The following is a 23,809-nucleotide window of genomic DNA, read 5'->3' as shown; positions in this document are numbered from 1 at the left end:
CTTAATTTCTGCCAGTGTGGAAGTTTGTAGCCATTGAAGGCATAATTTGCCCACACTGTAGGTGGTTATTATCCCTGGGTGATGTCTTTGAGGATATCTAGGGTCTGGCCTGTTCATTTTGAAACCCTGTGTCTTGTTCAGGAATCTGTCTTGACAGTTATTAGTATCTGTGGGCCAGATCAACCACTGTTTCCAATTTGGATGTGTTCTGTTTTGGTTTAATATATGGTTTACGTCTATCTCTTCATCTGTATCAGAGTTATTGCTAAACATTGTTGGCTTTGGAATAGACGGTTTAATTAAATCTTTGATTTTGGCTAAGCCAAGACAGGTGGTTTGTTGAACAGTGTCATTTAAAAATATCATTTGTTCTGGGATCATGCAGGCTCTAAACAAAGCTTCTATACCCTGTACTTGCCATTCTTTTGTACCCCAAACACTTATCAATTCAACATTTTTGTCCCAATAATCAAATCCAAAAGTATTCATTTTTTCAAAGAATGAGTCTGAATATAACAATTTTGTGTTGGTTATCATGGTCTTGGTTCCTGTCTTGTTTGATAATTTAAAATAAAATGCTTCAGCATTACTTGCGTTAAAACCTGAAAAATATGAATATTTGTCGTAAACGGTTCTTGAGCTCCCTTTTGGAGGTGTTGCACAATGTTCCCATTGATTATAATTTAAAACATTTCTAGGTTGTGCAGATCTATGTAAAAAGTGGTTACCATAGTGGTTATAGCAATACATACTGTCATAATTTGTAGAACCCTGCAAATAGTAATGTCTGCTAAATTTACCAAACATGATTAAGTCAGACATCATGTTATTAATGCTTTCGAAGTCCCAATCATCAGCAAATGAGTTTGGTTTTGCAAAGTCACTCAATGAGATCTTAATTTGGTGTGGATATTTCAGGATCTCGACCGGACCATAAATTTCATAGTCAGTGTTGTCCCAGGCTACCCCACCAGGTATCGGATTGGCTGTGAAGTTGGCTGAAGAAAGTTCTCTTTTCTCGACGTGTGAAGATGTGTGTGGTTTGAGGATCAAGTTGATGTTCTGACTTGCTGTGTCCATTTTAGCATATTTTCCCTCAATGAAGCGTCCCAAAGTAAGTACCATGATGAGCCAAAGTATGAGGATAAATGTACCAAAACCCACCCAAAATTCAATCCATGGAGAAATCAGATATGTTTCTTTCAGTTGTTTCAAAAGTTCCTTAGCTTTGTCTTTAAAGGATTTTGATGATGGCTGTGTCTTTGATTCACTGAAGCCTTCAGAGGAATCATCGAAGTTTATGAAGTAGCCGGATGCAGTTCTGTCAATTGTTCCAATTGGTTCAGGATTTTTGTTTCTTGCATTGTCACTTGGTACTTCATTATAGATTGGTGTGTCTCTGCTAAATGTTTTTATTTGGGTTTTCAGAGGTCTCAGTTCTATTGCATTGTTGCATAGTCCTTGTTGTTCTTCTGTAGGCGTTTCGAATGTGATGAGCCTTTTCGTTAGGACCTCTGTACTGGTGTCATGATTCACATACATCCGGCACCCACGACCCTCACGAAGGCAGTTTACCCCCTCAGGAAACCCACCCCTGTCCCGTGCAACCAGCACTCCAGATATGTCAGGTGTAGTGTTTTGTGAACGATGTTGTAACTGTTCAAGTGTATATGCTTTTACTTCAAGTGTTTATGCTTTTACTTCAGGTGATCTGTATTACGTTATGGTAGGACACTCAAGGAGATGTTTATTTCTATTATAATCAAGCATTTGCAGGCGTATAATGTTTTGCCAGTTATCTTGCAGAGCTGTCAGCCATGCGAGCGCATGCAGGGAAAACGCACGCACAGGATTGGTGCGCTTGTGCGGAGCCTTCAGCTGCGCGAGCGCTTGCAGGGAAAGCGCACGCACAAGATTGGTGCGCATTACGTCAGTGATCCTTGGGTGTGGCACAGCTATAAAAGGCCACACCCAAAGCCGCTCGTCGCTTTGCCTTCCATCACCGCGAGGTACAGGATCGTCCTGAAGAACCCTTGGACCCTGCAAACGCCAGCCAACGCCCTTTGGAAGTCGAAGGTCTGGAACTGGACTTCGCATCTAGGAGAAAGAAAACACAAGAGCTAAGTGAAATCTTTCTTATTTGTTTAACTCATCAGGCGCCCAACGCAAGCAAGCGACAAGAGAATTGAAACTCGAACAATCTTACCTGGACTTGGTTTTGAGGATCCGAAGAGAGACTTTGCATAGAGACTTTCTGAAAAGAACATTCTTTTGGTACTTAGAGCTTTGAGATGTATCAAGGCTAATTAGAAACGTAGTTAGTTTATATGCTTTGTGCAAGTGTTGTTATAACTTTATTTGTCTAGGAAAAAAGAGTGAAGGAAGGCACAACAAGAATACAGAGAGTGAGTAAGTGGGAATAACATAGTAGGAATTGTGGTAGAAGTGTCAGGCTAAAGAAAGGAAGTAACTTATTCTTACCATTTATTTTTCTAGTGGCAAAGTGATTCTCAGACAACTCATCTCTCCTCAACTCGGTTCTACCCTGCCTTACCCTTCACGACGACAACACGGACGTGACGCCTAGACCTTAACAGTCGCAGGTAGGATAGCACTTAATTTCTAAAAAGAAATTCAAAAGAAGGAAAAGTTCGTGTTGTGAATTGAAAAATAGGAACACAATTGAGATTACAAAAGCTCTCCTTTATTGCCTCGCAGGTCGACAATAAGGAAGCAGGTAGCGTCCACGATCCGGCCTACCTCCCTGATTTCTAAATGATTACCTCAGTGTAAGAAATATAATCACTAGGAATTGCCTAGAATTTGGGGAAGTTGGTCCATAACGTCTCTGCGGAATCCACCTACAGGCGACCTACAGGTAAGGGTGCTTGTAACCTTGACAGAGATCTTAGATCCTCCAGATTCTATAGAAGATTTCATAGACTTAGTGGTAAAACTAAATCATCGATTGTCAGAAAGAAGAGGCGAAAGAGGAAAGTCTGAAGTAAAGGTCTTCTCTTTTAAAGAGAGAAATAACAGTGTCAGAACAGAAAGCACGCCTAAGATTGATTTAGGAGAACCCATGCAGATAGGTACTATCAAGGGTCCTCTAAGTAAAGAGGAAAAAGACAAAAGGAGAAAATTAAACCAATGTTTGTATTGCGGCAAGTCAGGCCACTTTGTTAAAGAATGCCCAGTGCGCCCAAACAAGCCCAGGGGGAAGAATCCTGAGGTTGCCTTAGTACAGCAGTCGGAAAACTAATTAGCTCGGCAAATCAAGAGGTCAGATTGTCGAGTAAGGTTTCTAGTTTGGCCTCCATAACTCCGGAAATGACTTCCCAACATCTTAGTATAAAGGTCTCTTTACAGTCCCTCAAAGGAACTGGGAAATATTGGACTGTAGACGCCTTAATTGATTCAGGAGCCACAGGCAACTTTATAGACACTATGTTTTTGAAAGAATTAGATTTTAAGACTAAGTCCAAAGAACATCCAGAAGTTGTCAGGGCAGTTGATGGGAAGGAGTTATCTTCAGGTTTAATTCAATTTCACACTGAAACACTCGCCATGACTTGTTTAGGTGTCCATAAAGAAAATATAACCTTTGACATCATTGACGCTCCTCAGTTCCGCTTGATTTTGGGTATACCTTGGCTTACTAAACATAATCCCAAGATAGATTGGGTTAAAAGGACAGTGTTGTTAGATTCCAATCACTGTACATCAAACTGTTTATTGTCACAAGATTCAAAGGTACTGATTCAAGGTAGCAATTTCCCCTTGAATTCAAAAAGTGTTTTACTTTTGGAAGGAATTCCTGAGGAATATTCAGATCTTCTTGAAGTGTTTGACAGAAGGCAAAGCCCACGACATTTATTCCGCCCAGACGTTATGGATCCTTCCGTTGCAAATTCTTTGCAAGATATGGCGAATCTGTTAACTGCTATTCAAGCTGATAACGCAGCTCTTCGTAGAGAGGTTGCTGATATTCGAAGTAATATGCAATCTGTTCCCTCTGGTCCTAGTACATGGAATGTCTCCTCTCCTCTCTTTTTTATCCCAAAGAAGAGAGGTGAGTTGAGAACTTGCATAGACTATAGAGCCCTTAACAACGTAACTGTTAAGAACAGATATCCACTTCCTTTAATTCCAACTCTCTTAGACCAACTGAAAGATGCCGTCATTTATACTAAATTGGATTTGCGAGGAGCTTATCATTTAGTCAGGGTTCGAAGTGGTGACGAATGGAAAACAGCTTTTCGTACCAAATTTGGTCTGTATGAGTATCAGGTTATGCCATTCGGACTCTGCAACGCTCCCGCAGCGTTCCAATTTTTTATAAATGAGGTTTTAAGAGAATTTCTAGATATCTGTTGTATTGTTTATATAGATGATATACTCATTTATTCTAAAAACACCACAGAACATGTACAACAAGTGAGAGCGATTCTTCGAAGACTTCTTGACAACTCCTTGTATGTAAAGCTTGAGAAAAGTACATTCCATACTTCTAGAGTTGAATTCCTAGGATATGTTTTAAGTCCTGAAGGAATAGAAATGGATCCGAAGAAAATCCAAGCCGTTCTAGACTGGAGTAGCCCTTCTTCAGTGAAGCAAGTACAGAGTTTTTTGGGGTTCGCTAATTTCTATAGACGTTTTATCTGCAATTTTTCTCATGTGATAACCCCAATCACTAGGCTTCTGAGGAAAGGTGTAAAGTTTGATTGGAATAGTGATGCAGAGGAAGCTTTCCAAAATCTCAAAAGACAGTTTACTACTGCTCCTGTATTAATGCATCCGGATCCTTCTAAACCCTTTATTGTGGAAGCTGATGCTTCACAGTTTGCCATCGGAGGAATTCTATCCCAAAGACATAAAGAAACAGGTCAGATGCACCCCATTGCTTATTATTCACGAAAACTAACCCCTACTGAATTAAACTACGCTATCGCTGACAAGGAGTTGTTAGCCATAAAAGCAGTCTTCGAAGAATGGCGTCATTACTTGTTAGGAGCAAGACATCCTGTAACGATCTATACGGATCACAGAAATCTGCAGTTTCTGCGCTCTGTGAAAGCACTCTCTGCTAGGCAATTACGTTGGACATTATTCTTTAATGATTACAACTTTGTCATAACTTATCGACCTGGAAAAGAGAACCTAAAAGCGGATGCTTTATCACGCTTGGGAATGTCAGAAGAAAAAGAAGGTTTCTCTGAAAAAATTCAACCTGTTCTACCAGACAATTGTTTTAAGATAGGAGTGGTTCTTTCTAATGTTATGCTAGATATAAAGGAAAAGATTCAGGAAAAAACCTCACAAGATTGGTATGATTTATATCCTCTGTTACAGTTAAGAGAAGGATTTTTATATATGAATGAACAGATTTTTGTACCCACGCCTGAATTACAAAACAAAATAATACAGTTACATCATGACACACTTTTGTCAGCACACCCCGGAATCATCAAAACCAGTCAGTTGATTAAAAGAAAGTTCTGGTGGTCTTCCTTATTAAATGATGTTAGATCTTATATTGAGACTTGTGTGATTTGTGCACAAAATAAAACACAACATCAAGCACCTAGTGGTCAATTGCTTCCTCTCCCGATTTCCCCTCAACCTTGGCACACAGTATCTCTGGATTTTATAGTAGAATTTCCAAAAACCAAGGAAGGCTTTAACACCATTTTGACTGTAGTTGATCATTTCTCTCGTATGGCGCATTTCATCCCATTGAAGAAAATTCCTTCTGCTAAAGAATTAACTCAAATCTTTTCCAAAGAAATAATCCGATTACATGGTATTCCTTCGGTAATAATTTCTGATAGGGGTCCACAATTTGTTTCACATTTTTGGCAACATTTGGGTGAAGCCTTGGGTATGGATATTCGCACTTCCTCAGGTTATCATCCCCAAACCGATGGATTAACAGAAAGAACCAATCAAACCATAGAGCAATTTTTAAGATGCGCCTTGGTAGAAGAAGAGAAGGAATGGTCAGATATCTTATGGGTGTTAGAATTTGCATTCAATAACATGGACAATTCTTCCACCACTCTTTCACCCTTTTTCTGCACTTATGGTTTCCACCCTAAGAATATTCCAGAAAACATTTTGGTTTCATCAGTTATACCCTCTTTGGAAGACCACCTTAAGAGATTAACTCATGTACAAGACTTGGCTCAGTATCATTTAGCTCAAGCAAAAGAAAGTCAAAAGGAATATTCGGACTTGCGCAGAAAACCATCACCTAAATACTCCATTGGAGATAAGGTATGGTTATCTACAAAGAACTTACAAATAAAAGTCTGCAAAAAGTTTCGTCCAAAATTCATAGGACCATTTGAAGTAGAGAAAGTAATCAATCCGGTCAGTGTTAAATTAAAATTGCCTTCCAAATATAAATTCCATTCCGTTTTCCATGTGTCTTTGATTAAACCTTGTGACCCTAAGACTAGATTCAGGAAAAATCCAGAACCCTTACTTATTGACGGTACCCCAGAATTTGAAGTCCAGAAAGTTGTAGATTCAAAAAGAATTCGAGGAAAACTATTTTATCTTATCCAGTGGAAGGGATATGGTCCAGAAGAGCGGACTTGGGAATCGCTTTCCAATTTACAGAATTCCCCTCGATTACTGAGAAGTTTTCATCTTCATAACCCGAGCAAACCAAAACCTGTTCCACACGTTTTGGGAGGGCTCTTGAGAGGGGAGTACTGTCATGATTCACATACATCCGGCACCCACGACCCTCACGAAGGCAGTTTACCCCCTCAGGAAACCCACCCCTGTCCCGTGCAACCAGCACTCCAGATATGTCAGGTGTAGTGTTTTGTGAACGATGTTGTAACTGTTCAAGTGTATATGCTTTTACTTCAAGTGTTTATGCTTTTACTTCAGGTGATCTGTATTACGTTATGGTAGGACACTCAAGGAGATGTTTATTTCTATTATAATCAAGCATTTGCAGGCGTATAATGTTTTGCCAGTTATCTTGCAGAGCTGTCAGCCATGCGAGCGCATGCAGGGAAAACGCACGCACAGGATTGGTGCGCTTGTGCGGAGCCTTCAGCTGCGCGAGCGCTTGCAGGGAAAGCGCACGCACAAGATTGGTGCGCATTACGTCAGTGATCCTTGGGTGTGGCACAGCTATAAAAGGCCACACCCAAAGCCGCTCGTCGCTTTGCCTTCCATCACCGCGAGGTACAGGATCGTCCTGAAGAACCCTTGGACCCTGCAAACGCCAGCCAACGCCCTTTGGAAGTCGAAGGTCTGGAACTGGACTTCGCATCTAGGAGAAAGAAAACACAAGAGCTAAGTGAAATCTTTCTTATTTGTTTAACTCATCAGGCGCCCAACGCAAGCAAGCGACAAGAGAATTGAAACTCGAACAATCTTACCTGGACTTGGTTTTGAGGATCCGAAGAGAGACTTTGCATAGAGACTTTCTGAAAAGAACATTCTTTTGGTACTTAGAGCTTTGAGATGTATCAAGGCTAATTAGAAACGTAGTTAGTTTATATGCTTTGTGCAAGTGTTGTTATAACTTTATTTGTCTAGGAAAAAAGAGTGAAGGAAGGCACAACAAGAATACAGAGAGTGAGTAAGTGGGAATAACATAGTAGGAATTGTGGTAGAAGTGTCAGGCTAAAGAAAGGAAGTAACTTATTCTTACCATTTATTTTTCTAGTGGCAAAGTGATTCTCAGACAACTCATCTCTCCTCAACTCGGTTCTACCCTGCCTTACCCTTCACGACGACAACACGGACGTGACGCCTAGACCTTAACAGTCGCAGGTAGGATAGCACTTAATTTCTAAAAAGAAATTCAAAAGAAGGAAAAGTTCGTGTTGTGAATTGAAAAATAGGAACACAATTGAGATTACAAAAGCTCTCCTTTATTGCCTCGCAGGTCGACAATAAGGAAGCAGGTAGCGTCCACGATCCGGCCTACCTCCCTGATTTCTAAATGATTACCTCAGTGTAAGAAATATAATCACTAGGAATTGCCTAGAATTTGGGGAAGTTGGTCCATAACGTCTCTGCGGAATCCACCTACAGGCGACCTACAGGTAAGGGTGCTTGTAACCTTGACAACTGGTAGCAAACCTTGGTGTTCTGCTACTTATTGGGAGTCCACTTGGCCTACTGTTTGTTATCGGCCACATGTTGTGGTTTTACCAGGTCGATGGATACAACTCGGTTCTCCTTTTTACCAGCAAGTGGCGGTAGTACAACTGATCTTGTCCCGTTGACAGACAAGACAGGAACTGCTTTTCTGTAAGAAGGCCCAAATTCCTTCTTTACCGCGATCTTCTCCCTGACTAGATCCCCGACTTTTGGAATCCAGACAGGTCTTGCTGGGACAGGTGGTGGTTCTTCAGTGGTTGTTGGCTGTTGTTTCAACTTTATGTTGCTCAGGTCTTTTCTTGTTTTGTTTAAGTCCTGCAAAATAGCCAAACGGTCTTTGATATCAAAGCTTTTTTCTTTCACCACTGAAGTCTGACTATCAATGTCAGAGATCATCATCCTAGTTCCAAATAATAATTCGTACGCACTGAATCCCCTCAGAGAATTTCTTGGCAAGTTATTGAGACTACGTTGGACACTTATTAGATGTTTGACCCACCCAGCTCCCGAACCTAATATCCTTTCCGCTATAGATTGCTTTATGCCTTGGTTTTTTCTTTACACCGTCCCGTACCCTCAGGAAGGAAGTGAGAAGATTCCCGCTGGACTGTGCTCATTCGGCCATGTTTCCCCCCCAGGCTGGTGGGCCTGAGTGAAAACAATGGTCGAACGTAGCATGCTCTTAGCGTATATGCCATTTAGACTCGCAAATCTTTGTATAACAGTCCGGACGTCAGCCGAGTGCTGGTGATCTACATTATAAGTGGAACTAGCCTGTACATGTTAATCGCAACCCTTCCTTATTACTCCTGATTTTTCTTGGAGTAGAACGACGAGGTATTAAACTGTTTCTCTCCCCACTGCGATCTCTGTTACAGTTTGGGCAGTTTTTTACAAACATGGTATGACGCAGGCTCATGCCTGGCCACCAGTACCGTGATTGTAATTCTTCCAGAGAATCTTTTAATTTAAGATGTCTGAGACCCTCGCCCATGTGTGCGTCTGCGATTAACAAGTTTCTCCTGTCCATGTTTGGAATCACTCTATCCCCCACTCCAGGGATTCGAGCAAAAGGGACGGAGTTTGCATCGATTATGTATGTGTAATTGAGTGGATAGTTGATCGGTAACGCTGAGCAGTCGCCTTTTGATGACGTTTTCACTGCCAGCACTGTTTCACCGTCAATGTATTTTAATGTACGCTTTTTTCGATCTACGGAAGCCGATTTAGTGGCTGCCGCTGTGGCTGTCTCAGCCAATGAATTCCCTACAACGTGAACGCCATCACGCTGATGACTCAGTGAGTGAGTCACGTGAGTCTTTGGTAGTTCTTTTTGTAAAAGAGCTATTTGTTCCCAGAGCAGTTTCTGCTTTATTGGTGCATCTGTGTCATCTTTGTAACCGTTTTGAATCCATGTCTGCAAATCGCTGTTATATGATTTGACGCAGTAATATGAATCTGACACTATAAGTGTCGGGAATTCGCGATCCGCATTATCTAGCGCCATTTTTAAAGCTAATATTTCAGTTTGTTGTTCTGAATTACTTTCTACTGAGTGTGTCTTTGTTAATAGAGGTTTTAGTTTACCTCCGCGCCACACTTCTTTTGTAATCTCACATGTGGGGTTGTATGCTTGTTCTCCCCAAACGGACGGTTGAGCATGTCCGTCTGTATAGATTACACAGGCGTAATGTCGTAAAGGCAGAATGTCGATTGGCAGAGGATATGTTTCTTCATATGCTAGATTTTTCAATTCTTCTAGTTCTGGATCAAAGTAGTAGTATACTTTGTCCGTTGTGATTGAATTTACCCATTGTAACAATTCTGGATCCAATGTTGTTGTTGGTAAATTACACGGTGTTGTTAATGCCTCAAAGGCTGATTCAGCTGTTCTGACTGTGATATGTCTACCGTCAGCTATGTCTTTTTCTCTAGCTATTGCGGTTTGAACTGCATGAACAATTTTTTCTTTGTTGCCGAATTTCTGTTCAGCTTCTGTGTACAAGTGTGATTTGAATGCAATTGGTACCTTTTCTCCCTCATTAGAGGTCAGGTATGTGAATCCGCATCTCCCTGGGATGACTCGAATCACAAGATTGCGTGTGTTATCACGTGTTTCTAATTTTGTTTTAATTAGCATGTCTGTTTGTAAGGATCTCAAAATTTCTGTGTGTATTTGAGTCCAATTGGATCTTTTAAAATCTGGTTTAATTAGATCATAAAGGGGTTTGACACTTTCTGCGTAATTTGCAATGTATGTTCTTCCGAAATTTAGGAAGCCTAGAATTGACTGTAAGTTTTTTAGTGTTCTAGGTGCTTGGAGCACGGCACATTTCTCTAGGAAATTGTCAGCCAGGCTTTTGCCTTCACTTGATAACTCATATCCTAAGAACAGGACTGTCAGATGGGCAATTCTGGACTTTTTAAAGTTGAATTTGTAACCCTCTGCTGCGAACCCAAGTATTATGGTGTTCACTCTTTTCAAGTGAGTCTCCAAGTCATCATCTGTTAAGTAAATGTCATCGACATAAGATAATGCTTCATCATCATATAGTTGTAGTAATTCTGTTACTTTCGCTGAGAATACTCCCGGGCTGTTCTTGTACCCCTGGGCTAACCGACAGAATTGTTTTTGAGTGCCATTTACTGAGAATGCAGTTAAATATCTGCTCTCTGGTGCTATGTTTTGACAAAAGAATCCATTGGAGATGTCCAAGGTTGTTTTGTATTTTTTGCGCACTATGTTATTCATCAGTGCAGCACTGTGTGAGTTTTGCACTGCAAAAGTTTTGCAACATGTGTTAAGGTGTCGGTAATCCAAAACTAGACGATATGAATTGTCTGGTTTGGAGACCGGAAACAAAGGATTGTTCATTGGTGAGGTGCAAGTTTCAATCACCCCCTGGTATTCTAGCTGATCTAGTATTTCATTTACCTGTTTTTTAGCTTCTTGCTTAATTGGGTACTGCCTTTGTGCAGTAGGTTGTGATTTTAACTGGATTTTGTGAGGAGGAGAGTCCTCATCCCATCCTACATGATTTTTATATATTGTTTTAGTTGTACTAAAAGATCTGCTGCAGGCATTCTTTCGAAGTCTGGATGTGGTGTGTATCCGGCTAGTACCGGCCACGTTGCTCCTGGTCTACCTAAAGGACCGAGCCTGGTGATGTGATTATTATGTTTTAGGGCGCCATCAAATAAGAGCAAATGCTCTTGGAATTTGAGTGGTACTTCCACCTCCTCGAAAGGAGTGTACTCATTAGGAGGTTCCTCTATTTTGTAATAGTGGAAGTACTTTGTTACAGCATTAGCTGCTGGAAAATGTATCCATGAATAATATACCTCTGTCTGCCGATATTCGTGTGCCTCAATTACGAATATGACTGTGCCACCTCTAGGTGTCAGTCCATTTTCTATAAGTTTTAGAGTTATAGATCTCCTTTTGATGACCGGAATGAGTATTATATCCGCGCCTGCTGCTTGCATGGTAGCATCAGCATCTGCGAGTTCAGTTGCTAATCTAACTGCCTCTCTTTCATCATCACTCTCTGCCATTTTACCGACAGGAAGCTTATTTTGTTTGTTTGCAGATCAGGTTTCTTATGGAAACAGAGATTAGATGCATAATATTTTGGAACCGTTTATCCTTCAACGTTGACTATACCAAGAACCATACATAGGAGTTCCCTCCTGCGAGGTTTTGGAGGATATTACCTTTCACCCACTCCAGACGTCTTTGGAGTATTATGGGAAAAGGGGTCTGAGTGAGAAAGCACGACTGAGTTACTCTAAATGTCTTACGTTAGTTTTATCGCCCTTTCCAAACGCGTTGGGCGCCATGTAGTGTAGTTCCTATCTTCCCAATAGGCTCTGCGCATTGGAATAATACCTACAGCAGTAAAGGCCTAGGCCAGACGTTAACTAGGTCTACTACTGTCGATACTAGACTTAAGTTTTGGGTTTGCCAGCGTAGCTCAGAGTTCGCTAGAAACTTTCTCGAATGTTCAAGGAGGAATTAACTTCCCTGATTAGACAAGAAGGGATTTAGTTTCTGACAACCATAGAACATGACAACTTTGCTCTCCCCTAATCAAGAGTCAATCTCGAGAGTCGTGTGAACAAAAGGCAAATCATTTTACTCAGTCAGTACGTGCATTCTTAGTCTCATCAGAATGTAGAGAAAAGGAAGAGACGGGCGTGTTCAATAAAAAGGTGTTATTTATTGATCAGTCTCTTTTCTCATACAAGAGAAATGGATCGATATTATTGCAATACTTATAGTTAAGTAAAGTGCATACATTAAAAGCAATAGTATAAAGTAATACTGTAAAAACATTGATATGGTTTCTAAGCCATATGATGTTTAAAATGAATAAAATATATTTACATACACATATACATTTGACTAAACGTACTCAACTGGTGTTTCTAAATACGCCTACCCCGTGTACCTGACCTAAGCCTAATACGTGGGCGGGAATAGAAAGTTACAGTTTAAGTTAAGTTTGTTTTTGCCAAGTGAATAACTAAAGAATTCTCTGTGAGGGGTTATTCAGTTCTGTACCTGGAAGTTAGGATGAATGAGGAATGGTATCTCTTTCTCTGGTCTCGATATTCCAGGCTGCCTGCGAGGGCTGCCCAGAAACGCCGGTGCTGGATTCTCGGCAGGAGAAAGCAGCGCGTCTCTCAGCGCGTCAGGAAGGCGGGGCTGCTGCCAGCGGGGTCTGCTCTGCTCTCGGCTTCGGCAAGTATGGCTGCTCCGTCTCGTCACCACGCGTGTGTTTGCATATGGCAAGATCGGTAATATTTATACCTTTAAGGTGCCGAGATTGACGTAAGGATGGACATAGATACGTCAATAAAGATGTCATACGATTTGCTCGTTAGCACATTCTTTTACTAAAGTTCTCGGTGAAATCAAAACAATGGCCACAGGGTTTTGCCCAGGTTGTCATAGGTTTGATTTGTTATGAGAACTCCGTATGCCTTATCAGGGGCTGGAGGAATATCGCTTGTCTAATTAGATCGCAAGCGTTATGACCTAATCAGATAACACGTTCCTGTGCCGTAGTGTGACTGCGTCAGATAACGGTATCTGCATCATGGGGAATTTCTGCCTCATGGGCTGCCTGCTAGTTAACTTGTTGGTTTGTTTAACTAGAATAGGGTCAGGAATAGGGGGATCGATTCAGAACCGATAGGAATACATGACAACACTTTATCTATCTGTCTATCTATCTATGGCCCTCACTATCTATTGCCCTCCCTCTATCTATCTATCGCACTCACTCCATCTATCTATCTATCGCATCACCATAGCATCACTCAGCACCACCACAGCATCACTCAGGGGCACCACAACATCAATATGCGCTACCACAACATCACTATGCGCTACCACAGCATCACTATGCGCCACAGCATCACTCGTCTCCACCAAAACATCACTCAGGGCCACCACAGCATCAATCTGTGCAACCATTCAACAACAACTGGTTCAAATATGTTCTCTCAATGTTTCAAGCTTTATTACAAATGTCACAATAAGATGTTACTATTTCACTTCTATTCTTGGATTTTCGTCACAATAAAATACAATGAACATAATCTTCACAAAAGTTATTTATAAAAGCTATTTCCATTATAAATTACAATAACTTTTATTTAAGTATTAATTTTAAAAAAATAAGCCATTTTTATTTGTAATAGCAATACATCTAAGTCACGTAAATACAACACATATTGCAATACAAATGCTTTAGGTGTCACATTTGCGAAAGTTAAAACTATTGCCATTGTAAATGAAAAAGCTATTAATTTCGCTATTTTCAAAACCAACACATAAATAAAAAATGTGTCATTTACAATACCAATAGCTCAAACTTTCCTAATGCGAGACCTATTGCATTGCAAATGCATGTTGAGTTTCCTCCGTCACTTGTCAGGATGCGTGGCCATACCATTATCAGTACCAAAACAAATAATTCTGGCATTGGAGTTTGGGAAGATTCTTTGACGAATAAGGATTGGGCCATTTTTGTGCAAGGTACACCAGCATATGCAGTGCGCTAAAGACCAGGTGCCAGCGTAGAGTGCTAGATGGCGGGACATGGACGAGCACAAAGGAGGTTCCAAAATCAGCTAGCACTGGAGTTCTCAATGGCTTAAAGGAAATTAATAAGATACTCAGGCAGCCCTAGATAAAGCGAGTTGATGTCATTCAGAAGAGTCCTAATAATGGATTGCTTACACAAACACAAGGCAAATTCCTTTCCCCTCTAGCTCGACTGTCAAGGTACAACGATGCCCCTTTCCTGAAGTTTAGCTTGTAAAGGTTTTCCCGGTCTCCAGACTTCAGATCTGATTGACAGGAGTGCCGACACCACATCGGAGGGTCAGGGATATCATCTTGTCCGTCATTTCCAGTATTAATAGTTAGGGGTACCACCATGCCCCTCACCTCCAGTTCTATCAGGGGTAGTGCCATGCAGGGTGATCTCCAGTTAGGACTGTCAAAGGTACGGCCACGTTTTTCACCTCCATTGCTGATTGCCAGGGTTGCCCCATACATCTCACCTCCAGTTGTGATGATCAGGGGTACCCCAAGTCTCTCACCTAAAGCTCCGATTGTCAGTTACCCCATGCCTCTCACCCCCAATTCTACCAGAGGTACCTCCATGTCTCACACCACCTGTGTTCATTACTGGTACCCCATGGCTCTCACCATCAATTCTGACTGTCAGGTGTAAGCCCATGTCTCTTAACTCCGGTTTTGACCATCAGATGTACCTACATGCATGTCTTTCAACACCAGCTGCCAGGTGAACTCACAGGTCTCCCACTTCCAGGTATTTCAGGTTTACCCCAAAGTCCCTCACCTCAAGTTCCATCATGAATATGCCCCACATCTCATCTCAAGTCCTGACTCTCAGACGTACCCCCTTGGTTCTTTATTTCATTTTAGTAAGAGGCCTCCATGTCTCGCATCTCTCAACAAATACAGCCAGAAAACCTCTCACCTCCACCTCCGATGAAGTCCTACTTTGCTCAGCTTCCCATGTCTGCAGGCTCTCCAGCTCCTTTTTCAGTCGTTCCACGTGGCCATGAAGTGTTTTCTGAAAAACAGTCCATGTGTTAATCTTATCCAACAGCTATTCTGCATACCACTACTTAGATCAATTGTTTCAAGCAAGCATGAATATTTCATCTTTGCAGCTTGCCTATGATGCTACAGACTACATTTGTTGGCGTAAATACTGTAGACACGGTACTCAATGGTCATTATGTTAAATTTCCGCATACACACGTTCTTCATTAGGCTTCAAAGGTGATCATCATCTGTTATATGAATTTGACACAACATAGACACTTTGCATTCTCCTACCCCTCAGTGAGTTCTTTGGTCCTGCTTAGACGTCTTCCTCAGTACATACAAAAGACTCATTTGCTGCTGACATGAAACACCTCAAACACTGGTACCTTATCAAGGATGGATGTCCAGCACCTAACAAACTCCACCTCACCAAAATAGTGCAAAAAAACGAGAACGAGTCCAAACCTGGCTCAACAAATAGATTTGGAAGGATTAGACCCCAAACATCCATCCAATGCCCCGCCCTCAGATTCACACTCAGCATTGACCTGATCCTTGGGTCACACATCGCCAAGAAAACCAAGGCTGTCTTTTACCAGCTCTCTACTGAGTAAAGTGAAAACATTCCTCCTAGACAGGGACAATATACATTTTCCTCCAGTCCTCCTATTCCCTCATCTGGGCTGTGACAATGTCCTGCTATACGGCCTCCCAGATCCACACTGGACCCCCATTAAGGACACCTTACATGCATCAACACGCCTCATAAAGGTCATGAAAAAATATGATCACTAACTTTCCATGGGCTCCTCTAGCTAGGCAACACCAACTTCAAAACCAGCTGCATCCTCTACAAAGCCATCATAGCATGCACCCGCACATTTGGGTGACAAGCTTAGTATCTGCGCCAGAACACCATCAGATTGCAGAGAAAGAAGTGCAAGAAAAAAAAGAAAAGAAAAGAAGCAAATTGACTTCTTCATCTCTGCATCCAGTATCTGCAAAAGGCCTTCTCCATCTCTCCATCCAGTATCTGCAAAAAACATGCCCGTATCAATCAAGACTGCCCAACCCCTTCTCCAATCTAGAAAAGAGCTGAAGAATCACCTTTTTAAAAAAACACTAAATGCAGGAACCAGACATGTTGACAGCATCTACGCTTTTCACACTGTACATTGTGCTTTTAGCTCAACTTCTGCTGTATAAATACCACAAACAACAAGAAGCACCCAAGAAAAATACATACCAAAAATAATATTTAGATTGAAGAAGATTTTACCTTAGAAAAAATATTTTTAAAAAGGAGTGATAAAGGAGGCCTCACAGTGTTCTTTATCTCCCAAATGTTATTAGGTCGAGCCTAGAGTCAGTGCGCAAGCGCTGCTCTGGTGAAGATCTGCTGTAGGTCAGTAGGTGAGGTAAGCCCCTCCCACATTTTTCATTGGCTTGTGCCTTTGTCCTTCCTAAATGCGGTCTTCTGATTGATTATGAGGCTTGTTAGTCCCACCTTATTACAGCCATGTCGTTGTTTGTACCCTCCCATGGCTACTGGCCCCTTTACTTCGAGTGTTACACTGTACGTGTTATTTAGACTGTGAGACGTGTTGTGTGTTTGCTGAGGGCGAGGAGCAGCAGCAGAAGGGGCCAGGACTCAAAGCCCCAGAGAACAGCGGGCCGTGAGCGATCCGGCAGCCCCTCCCTCCGTCCACCTGTGGGGAAGATCTACCTCTTGCGCCTCCCGCTTCGCGGGAGACGCGTCGTGTGTTTGCTGAGGATGAGAGGAGCAGCAGAAGGGCCAGGACTCAGAACAGCGGGCCGTGAGTGATCCGGCAGCCCCTCCCTCTGTCCACCTGTGGTTATTTAACTGTTTCCGGTCCCCCGCAACGCGGGACGCGCGCGGTCAGCGCCGGGACAAGGGCGGGGCCGTCTGCGGCCGAAGGAGGCCGGGCCGGACCCCCCGCCCCCCGTGGTCCTGGTGACTGGTACTGGAGTAGGGGGATTATCGGCGACCAAGGAGGAAGAAAAATCAGAAGGGTGTATAGTGGCATTGGGCCCAACAAAACGCAAGTTGTTTGAGAGGGACTGTGCTGGGGGTTGGTTGGTGTGTGTTATTTTCTTTTTCCTAAGCTGAACTGCATTCAGGCAGGGGGAGGAAACTCAATCCGAGTGTGTGTAAGACCTTGCATAACCACTTTCACTCCGGGGTACTCTGTTTTGTTTTTTTCCTAGTATGGCCAATAAAGTGATAACCCGTTCAACTAAAGCGAAGTTGAACTCGCCCCCCCGGTGGTCCTACATGATAAAAGTATACCCCCCTCTTTATTGCACAGCCCACCGCAATTGATCGCATGTTGAGGAAAGCTATTGGGGTAGTAGCAAGTGAAATAGAGCGCACGGAAAGACGCTTGTCACTTACCTCAATACTTGACCATTCCACTGTACCCCAGGAATTAGGGGATGAGGTTAGGGTCACCTCCCCACTCATTGCCTCAGAGTCTTCTGATCAGGCCATTACCTGTGTGCAGAGGGGTACTGGTGAAGATAGGGTGGATTCTATGCCCGGCAAAAAAGCTGTAACTAGTAGGAAAAGAAGAACTTGCCCTAAGAAACCAAGAATTAAGAAAACCAACAGCAGCCTTCCCTTATTCACACCAGGAAATCCGCTGACAGAAACTAGGGCTGAGCAGGCGCCTCAGTCGCTAGCTCCCCCGAGCTAGATGGCCCAAACAGTACTGGAGTTACAAAACCATCTAGAAGTATTTATTGTTAGTCAGATAAAGCCACTAGGCAGTAGACTGGACAAAATTCTAAATGAACTAAAGAATAGGGGCAAGGCGCATGAAATATCCCTGGACAATGGCACCACGAATAACCCGATTATTATTGACATTTGTCAAGACCAACAGATGGTTATGCAACCCAGCAGGACCCCGAATGTGATACCTACGGTCATACAGGCCCCCAGTCTATTAGGCATTCTCTAGCACTCGAACAAGGGCACGGGTTCTGGAGATGGGGCGTCATGGGCAGGGGCGGGACTTCCTGGGCCATTAATAGAACGGCCAAGTAATCACTCTTCTAAACCTGAAGCAGTAGTGGCAAACCAGACTGGGCAGGTGGCCAACACATCAACTGGTGAAACACTACCATCCATAAATTTACCACCTGAGGCGTGCCCCTATGTAGTGGTTCTAGCGGGGGTCCCAGTTTTAAAGAAAGAGCAGAGTGAGTCACATACTGAACTGAAAAATAAGACCACACATTGGCTGAACAAGAACAGGCCTCTTGCAGGTAGCAAAAACGGTAGCAAAAACAGGGAAATCCTCCATGTTAGAAGGGTGGGCTGGGTTGGCACCAGGAGTAAAGATATAGTGGGGAATTGCATCATAGTGAATTTCAGGGACACAAGTGCAGTGCAGCACATTTTATCTTGTGGGATGATTAACCAGGCAAGTAGCATAAGATCCCTGCCATTAGATTATTTTTACCCGAGACAAAACGCCCCCTATGATCTGGCCTACCGTCTGGGGAAATCCAGAGAAGAGCCAAACACAAACAAGGCGTGGTATCACACTTCACACTTCGTATGGCCCTGTGGCAAGAGATTGGGTACTATCCAAATGGACCAACAGATTTAGCCCCTTGATGTCCCAAATGATTGACTTTTAAGGCTCCCCCTTAAAACGGAGAAGGCAGCAACAAGAGGAGCTGGGAATAGGAACCTGCAGGGTTCGCGAGGTGTGGGGTTGAGGGTGCCACAAAAGGTTGTCCTCTATAGAAGAGGCCCATATAAAACAAGGTGGTTTTATTGTGAAACCAGCAAGTACGTTGGAATACGAGACCGGGAATGTAGCAGGAGCCACCAGTTGTGAGGTGGAGTTAAGGGACGACTTGTCTCCGCTCGCACTACAGTGTCGAGGGGCTCAAGCAATGTCCTCAAGGGCAGATGACGGGCCTGATACTGTAAGCCTAAGTGACCAGGGGTCAGTTTGTGATCAATCACTAGAAAGGGGGTTAAAAATAATCTCATAGAACATTGCCGGCCTAGCGAGTAAATTTGACAACATTGAATGGCGGCAATACATAAACTAGTTCCAGATAATTAGTTTACAAGAGACCTGGGTGGTGGATAACAGCCCCTTTCATATGACTGGGTATAAATGCTTTTTTGTGCCCGCCCTGAGATCGAGATCAGGAAGAGCAATGGGAGGACTATCCGTATATGTAGATTTAAATCTGCAAGGAACATGGACTAGCCCATCCTGGATTTCTCATAATCTCCAGTCATTGGGGTTTAAGTTCAAGTTCAAGAATTTATATAGCGCACTACTCACCCAGAGGGTCTCAAGGCGCTTGGGGAGGGGGTTAATTATTTATCCAATAGCCAGGTTTTAAGTTCTTTCCTGAAGGAGATATGGTTCTGTGTAAGGCGGAGGTGAGTGGGAAGTGAGTTCCAGGTCTTGGCCGCCGAGTAGGAGAATGATCTACCTCCCATGGTGGATGTTTGGATACGCGGCACTGCGGCGAGGGCTTGATTGGAGGATCTTAGTTGGCGGGAGGGTGTGTAGAAGGACAGTAGAGTGTTGAGGCATTCGGGTCCTAGTTTGTAGAGGGCCTTGTGTGCGTGGGTGAGGAGACGGAGCGTTATTCTCTTGTTGACGGGGAGCCAGTGGAGGTCTTTCAGGTTGCCGGTAATGTGGTCTTGGCGAGGGATGTCCAAGATGAGTCTCGCTGATGCGTTTTGGATGCGTTGGAGTTTTTTTCTGTAATTTGGCTGTGATTCCGGCGTAGAGGGTGTTTCCGTAGTCTAGTCGACTCGTGACCAGTGCGTGGGTGACAGTCTTTGTTGTTACGGAGGGGATCCAGCTGAATATTTTTTTGAGCATTCGAAGTACGTTGAAGCAGGAGGATGAGACCGCGTTGACTTGTCTGGTCATCGAGAGTGAGGAGTCCAGGATGAAGCCAAGGTTACATGTGTGGTCTGTGGGTATGGGTGCTGTGCCCAGAGCCGAAGGCCACCATGAGTCATCCCAGGCGGGGGTGGGATGATCCTAGGATGAGCACCTCCGTTTTGTCGGAGTTAAGTTTTAGGCGGCTGTTTTTCATCCATTCGGCTACTTCTTTTATGCCTTCGTGAAGATTGGTTTTGGCGGTGTTAGGGTCTTTGGTGAGGGAAAGGATCAGCTGGGTGTCGTCAGCGTAGGAGATGATGTTAAGGTTGTGTTGACGCGCGATGGATGCGAGTGGACTCATGTAAACGTTGAAGAGGGTGGGACTGAGTGATGATCCTTGTGGTACACCACAGATGACTTCGGTGGCCTCTGATTTGAATGGGGGAAGTCGGACTCTCTGAGTACTCCCAGTTAGGAACGAGATGATCCAGTCCAAGGCTTTCCCTTGTATGCCGATGTTGCTGAGGCGTTGTATGAGGGTGCTATGACAGACTGTGTCGAAGGCGGCAGAGAGGCCGAGTAGGATGAGGGCCACTGTTTCTCCGTTGTCCAGTAGTGTTCGGATATCGTCTGTAGCTGCGATGAGGGCTGTTTCGGTGCTGTGTTTGGCTCGAAAGCCGGACTGTGAGGGATCGAGGGGGTTGTTGGATTCAAGGAAGGCGGCGAGCTGGCTATTGACGGCCTTCTCAATGACTTTGGCAGGGAAAGGGAGGAGGGATATGGGGCGGTAGTTTTTAAGTTCAGAAGGGTCTGCTGTGGGTTTTTTCAGGAGGGCGCTGACTTCGGCGTGTTTCCATCTTTCTGGGAAGGTGGCAGAGTTGAAGGAGCAGTTGATGACATCACGGAGATGGGGTGCGATGATGGAGTCTGCTTTGTTGAAGATGTGGTGGGGACAGGGGTCGGTTGGCGAGCCAGAGTGGATGGAGTTCATTAGGCGGATGGTGTCTTCAGTGGTGATTGCGTTCTAGGCGTTGAGGTGGTTGGAGGGCGGTTTAGGTTCTGAGGGCGGAGGAGAGGATTGTTCGTTGGAATTGTTTTCGAAGCTGTTATGTATGTCGGCAATTTTGTTGTAGAAGAAGGAGGATAACGAATCGCAGAGGGCTTGGGAGGGGGTGATGTCGTTTGAGGCTGCGGTGGGGTTGGTGAATTCTTTGACGATGTTGAATAGTTCCTTGCTGTTATGGGCGTTGTTGTCGAGTCGATCCTTGAATGCTTATTTCTTGGTGGATCGAATCAGTTGGTAGTGTTTGCGGGAGGCTGCCTTGAAGGTGGACATATTGTCGGTGGTTGGGTTTTTTCTCCATTTTTTCTCGAGAGTACGGCATAGCTTCTTGGATTTCTTAAGGTCGTCGTTGAACCAGGGGGCCTTTTTGCTGTCCTGTTTGTTGTGATGGTTTTTCAAGGGTGCTAGTTCATCAGCGCTGTGAGTGATCCATTGTTTGAGTTTGGTGGCAGCTTGGTTTGGGTCCGATGAGAGGGCGGGTGGGTTTTGGTTGAGCGATGTGAGGAGTTGGTCGGTGGTGATTTTGTTCCAGTTTCTTCGAGGAATAGGTAGTGGGGGGTTGTGGGTCGAGGTGGCTTTGTAGCTGAAGTGAACACAACTGTGGTCCGTCCAATGGAGAGATGTGGTGCGATCGAAGGAAATGTATTTGCTGGAGGTGAAGATTGGGTCGAGTGTATGTCCGGCTACATGGGTGGGGGTGTCAACAAGTTGGTTGAGTCCGAGATTGGCCATGTTGTCAAGAAGGGTGGTGGTGTTGCTGTCGTTTTTCTTTTCCAGGTGAAAGTTGAGATCTCCTAGTAGAATGTAGTTCTCGGAGGCGAGGGCATGTGGGCTGATGAAGTCAGTGATGTTTTCGCTGAATTGTTTACGGGTTCCTGGGGTGTGGTCCTAGGGTCGGTGTGGATCTGGAAGTGGAGATGTTCGGCGGTTGTAAGGTTATCGTCGGAGCTGGTCGTGATTTTGATGTTGTTCTTGTGGACGATGGCGATGCCTCCTCCAGTTGGATTGGTGCGGTCTTTTCGGGTGATCTTGTAAGTGTCCGGGATGGCTATGGCGATGTCGGGTGTTGATGATGCGTTCATCCAGGTTTCTGTAAGGAAGGCGATGTCCGGAGAGGCAGTGTCAAGTAGGTCCCAAAGTTCAGTTGCGTGTCTGTGGATCGAGCGGGTGTTCAGCAGGATGCACTTCAGATGGTTAGAGTCGGAGCTGGGTTTCGGGGTAGTGGAAATGGTGTGGATCTTGATGCTGGTAAATTTGCAGCAATGGCAGGCAAAAGGACCGTGGGTACGTCCTGGGGCGGCTTCGAAGCATTTTAGTGAGCGTTCGTGGTTAAGGGCTAGGAGGGTCGAGGCGTCATACGTTAAGCGGGAGGAGTGGGGGTTGCGGGGGCTCGGGGGTGTGGCGCTGGGCGCGGTCCAGGCGCGGACGGACGCAGACGGGCTTACCTTTGGTGCACCTTCGGCGCGCATGGGGCGCGATCGCTGCGCGTGAACGCTGCACGTAAGAGCATGTGTCATATATGGATGGTGGAGGGGGAGGGGAGGTCAGCTGGGAGGCGGGAGCGGGGTGGAGATCAGGGCAGGAAGGCACAAACAATAACAAACAAAATGGCGGCAATCCGATAATGCTACAGGACTGGGGTTCGATCGGCAGTGCCTCGAAAACAAATGGCAGTGGAGTCGGCACAATCAGGCAACGGAAAATCTGCAGGCAGCGCAACAGCACAAGTCAAAAAGTTGCAGTCTAGCGCTACGTTCAAATGTGCCTCCGCTATTATTATTTATTAATAGGCAGGCGGGGCAAACTCTCGCTGTCAAGTTAAATGAATAGTTATGCAGACAATCAATTTAGATGCAGCAGTTTAGCAGGCTGAGGCAGTGCAAGGCGTGAAACGCTACGATACCGGTGAGAGGTGAGGAGCAGCGTGTGGAGCGGCCGCTTCTGCTGGTAGCAGGACGGTGGGGGATAAGGTTGAGCCTGTTTAAAATATCTTTAGGGGCAGTGGGATAAGGTTGATCCTGTTTAATGTATATAATGAAGGAGCCCTTGGAGGAAATAATCCCACACTCCAGAAATTAGACCATAGACTCACCCAGGAATTAGCCAAAAGGAAAGGGTCTTCGGAACCCACTGTTCTTGTCATGGGTGATTTTAATTGCCACCTATGCCCAACGTTATTCCCCTTGAATGCAGAATGGTCCCGTTGTCCAGTCAAGAAAGGCCCCCATTTTGAACACACAGCAGAGGGAATGGTCTTTAGTAGACTTTTAAAAACACATGTCTTGGAACACACTATTGACATGACTAGACTGGAGAAAGAGGGAACTCTCGCTCCAACTTTTAAAGGGAGAGGGTGCTCGTCTTACATTGACTATATCTTAGCGTCCAGGCTATTAAAAAAATGGACTTGATCGGTGGGGATTGAGTGGAGCCCATTTAGTGACCACAATCCTCTGGTTTTATAGCGTATTTACTTGGGTCGACCTAAGATAGGACCCGTGGTTGGGACCTCTGTTAGGGTAACGGACCAGGGAAGACGGCTTAGGTGGTCAAAAATTGATGATGAGGCCTTCTATAAATCACTATTGGTAGCTGGTAAAGTACCTATTGGCGAGTGTTTAGATCTTG

The 23,809-nt window shown here is 44.2% G+C and overlaps 1 protein-coding gene across 1 annotated transcript in view; it reads right to left on the bottom strand.

Moving 5' to 3' along the window:
* Positions 1-23,809, bottom strand: part of LOC144756209 (E3 ubiquitin-protein ligase TRIM39-like) — a 393,646-nt gene that overhangs the window by 339,147 nt on the left and 30,690 nt on the right. Inside the window, exon 2 of the mRNA XM_078645823.1 lies at positions 15,153-15,248. Coding sequence (XP_078501949.1) covers positions 15,153-15,248 — 96 coding nt within the window. The remainder of the gene's footprint in view (positions 1-15,152; positions 15,249-23,809) is intronic.

The sequence above is a fragment of the Lissotriton helveticus genome, chromosome 5_1 (assembly GCF_964261635.1).
Source record: "Lissotriton helveticus chromosome 5_1, aLisHel1.1, whole genome shotgun sequence".
NCBI lineage: Eukaryota > Metazoa > Chordata > Amphibia > Caudata > Salamandridae > Lissotriton > Lissotriton helveticus.
The sequence above is the reverse complement of the archived record's forward strand: the minus strand, read 5'-3'. Positions and strand labels throughout refer to the sequence as shown.